Below are 2,922 nucleotides of genomic sequence, written 5' to 3'. Positions count from 1 at the left end.
AGCGGTTACAGCAGAAACATTTACGATTTGGTGGTTTGGATTTGTCGAAACGCTTAATTAGAGACACACCCTTCTTGTTTGGTTCTTTTCTGTCATCGACCAGTTCAGGTTTCTTCTCACTGGTCTCTTGAGCGTCGACGCAAGGTCAGTTCTTCCTATCTGTTGCCATTAACCACCCCTCCCTCTCCGGGAAGGGAACATTTTTCTTTGTCTATTTCTGTTTCATGTCAATAAATTGTTTTGTTTATCCACAAACGAAATGTTAGTGAAAGGAAGAGAAACATTGGTTTCAATTACGTAGTACCTTATGCAGTTGCACAGGTGTGCGGACGCTTACATCATGGCATGACTGAGTTATCGAGCCACTCGGAGATTATCAGTTCATAACTGATATATATTTGTAAGTCAATCAACTGAGTTCGCGAAAATCCTCAAATCTGCGTAAAAGAAAGCGCTTCCTCTTAGGTAATCAGGTAAACTGAATTTATGACGAGAAGACGAAATTATTGTAGATTTTTAACCCTAGATAAACTTCCATGAAATTGAGGTTACAACAAAGCGAAAATAACAACACTTTTTTTTTTTACATCAATTGTAGGATGGGCTGTGGCAGTAGCTCTGAGGAGCCTTCAGAGCGAGGTAAGCACATTCTTTTTGTAACAACACATTACCAAGTTACTATGAACGAGATTTTTTACAGCATTTATTTGATTTATTCTGTATTCTTTGAACTTTTCTCAAGGTTTCCATCTACAATACGAGTTCTTTTAGGGGAAATTGACACAGCAATGTTCAACTAAGGTTCCCTACACAAAACTGCTCCAATAATAGTTATTATGTCCTCGTGTCAGCTTAGAGCTTATGTGACGACCGCTTTCATCATAAAAGATATCAATTAAGGGGTATCATGAATTTATCGAGTGTTTTACTCCGGCGAATCTTAACGCTTCCTCTATCGGTTCTTCTTTTAAAGCTTTTTTCAGAGTCGTCTTTCGGTTTCAACTTTTAATTCTTCATTTCAGAGAAGAATGTTCACTTGATCTTTTTATGCGAAGTCCCTTTTGATTTCAAATTTTCCCTTTTCACGGTCAGGCACGGACGCGGAAATTTCTGGAAGAATTCGAGAAAAAATTTCGCCAATTCAAAGCCTATTTACTATTTTTCCTCTGCATGACGAAAATCGAGGCCAGAAAACAAGCCAATTTTTGAAGATGTTTGGGAATAGTTTCAACAAAAAGAGGTATTCACCTGTAATATGGACAATCGGCAGGCTCCCCTAGAAATTTTAGATGAATGCTCTCATTTTATCATTTTGTGTTTGTGCAATCTTGCATAATCAACGTTCCTTTCTTTTCTGTTCAATCTTGTGCAGAAAGTGTTCCAGAACCGTTTGCCTTCTATCCCTTGAACGGCAAGTATGAAACACAGGAAATAAAAAAACGCCAACCCCGGTTAACCCCTAAAGGTGTCAATTTAGCAGCTGGCCGTAAAGGCAGGGCCGAAGGCTCATACCTATTCCAAAGTCAAGCTGGCAGTTATATTGAGTTCCCAAACAATGGAGGACTAGACACACTGCATTCCATCACAATGTTATGTTGGATATATCCTCAGAGTACAGACGGACCCATCTTCAATTGTAAAAGAAGAAATCCGTTTGGTATTCATATGAGGATGGTATCGGGGAAGTTGTCCGCCCATTTTACCGACAGAAATTACCAACGCACGTCACGGTTGATTACTGATCAGCCTCTACCGCTAAACCAGTGGCATCATGTTGGTTCGTCCTTTAACCACGAAACTGGTATGGCAAGTCTGTGGTTGAATGGAAAACAAGTGCAGCAGAATGTTAGGGTTGGCATGCCTCTTGCTACTGAAGATAACGTCAGGATAGGTGCAATAGGTGATAAAGACCCATATTTTCAGGGTCGAATTACGGCCATGGAAATTTATGACGTCGCTTTGACCGAGAAACAAATAAAGGCAATAGGTAAGGCTAGCCAAAATAACTTCGATTGTAAAATCTATGTCTTTTTCTCGCGCCCTTTTGTTTTTTGCAGTTGAAACTGACAGAAAACAGCAGCAATGTAAAAATTGACGATAAGAGCAGTTTATGAGAGTTTTGAATGAGAGTATTTTCGAGAAAGTTTGACGTTTTGACGACCTGAGCAGATCGAACTTGGCAAATTGAAAACCAAGGAGTAAAAGCAAAAACCACTACGCTCATTTACAAAGGAAGATTAACTGAGGAGTCTGAGGTCGGCTCTCCAAATAATGGCAACCAAATCGAAAGTAATGAAAGCAGATCCTTTGTAAAATAATATCTAAATTCGATCCATGAAAGCGCGAACGAAGCAGAGGTCAAGAAAGTTGACGGTGATGCAAACGTTCATGTGTTGTAAGGGGCAGGGAGTAGCGATGGTGTAGTGGTAAAAGCGCTCGCCTCTTACCAAAGTAACCCGAGTTCGTTTCCGACTCGGTGTCATATGTAGGTTGAGTTTGTTGTTGGTTGTCGCCTTGCCCCAAGGTTTTTCTCCGGGTACTCCTGTTTTCGTTCCAAGGTTCTGAAAAACCTGCATTTTCAAATTCCAGTTGTACATCAGGCTAGGACGCTTAGAGGATCGGCATGAAATCCAGTGAAGGCTGATGTGGCTACTCTATATGCATATTGTATTTTTTCATTTCTTATTTTATTATTTGTTTTAAATACGTGTTGTAATTCCTCATACTTTATCTATGTAGATTGATGTAGATTGAAATTCTTTGCTTCCTGAATGGAAACGCCCAGTTCAGACGTCGTGGTTCTGCCGTGCCAAAATAAATTCAGGAATTAAGCTGGCTTATTACAGTTTTTTAGAGACTCACTAGCGCGCGCCTGCCAGACGTTAGTATTAATCGCGCGTGTGAAAATGACGCATGTATAAA

At 40.0% G+C, this 2,922-nt stretch overlaps 1 protein-coding gene across 1 annotated transcript; it reads left to right on the top strand.

The window, feature by feature from the left end:
• Window positions 1-597: 597 nt before the first annotated feature.
• Window positions 598-1,822, top strand: LOC145485492 (uncharacterized). Its single transcript, XM_081464154.1, has 3 exons — window positions 598-639; window positions 1,373-1,777; window positions 1,812-1,822. Exons 1-3 carry the CDS (start codon window positions 600-602, stop codon window positions 1,820-1,822), a joined length of 456 nt encoding a protein of 151 aa, XP_081320280.1. The 5' UTR covers window positions 598-599.
• Window positions 1,823-2,922: the final 1,100 nt, after the last annotated feature.

Source organism: Orbicella franksi, chromosome 4, assembly GCF_964199315.1.
Source record: "Orbicella franksi chromosome 4, jaOrbFran1.1, whole genome shotgun sequence".
NCBI lineage: Eukaryota > Metazoa > Cnidaria > Anthozoa > Scleractinia > Merulinidae > Orbicella > Orbicella franksi.
Note: the sequence above shows the minus strand (reverse complement) of the source record. Positions and strands in the feature narration are given on the sequence as shown.

Bases quoted from the DNA above. Each gene is read 5' to 3' on its own strand.
- LOC145485492 (XM_081464154.1), top strand. From the start codon at position 600: ATGGGCTGTGGCAGTAGCTCTGAGGAGCCTTCAGAGCGAG. The intron at 640-1,372 runs GTAAGCACATTC...AATCTTGTGCAG, and splicing joins TGAGGAGCCTTCAGAGCGAG to AAAGTGTTCCAGAACCGTTT.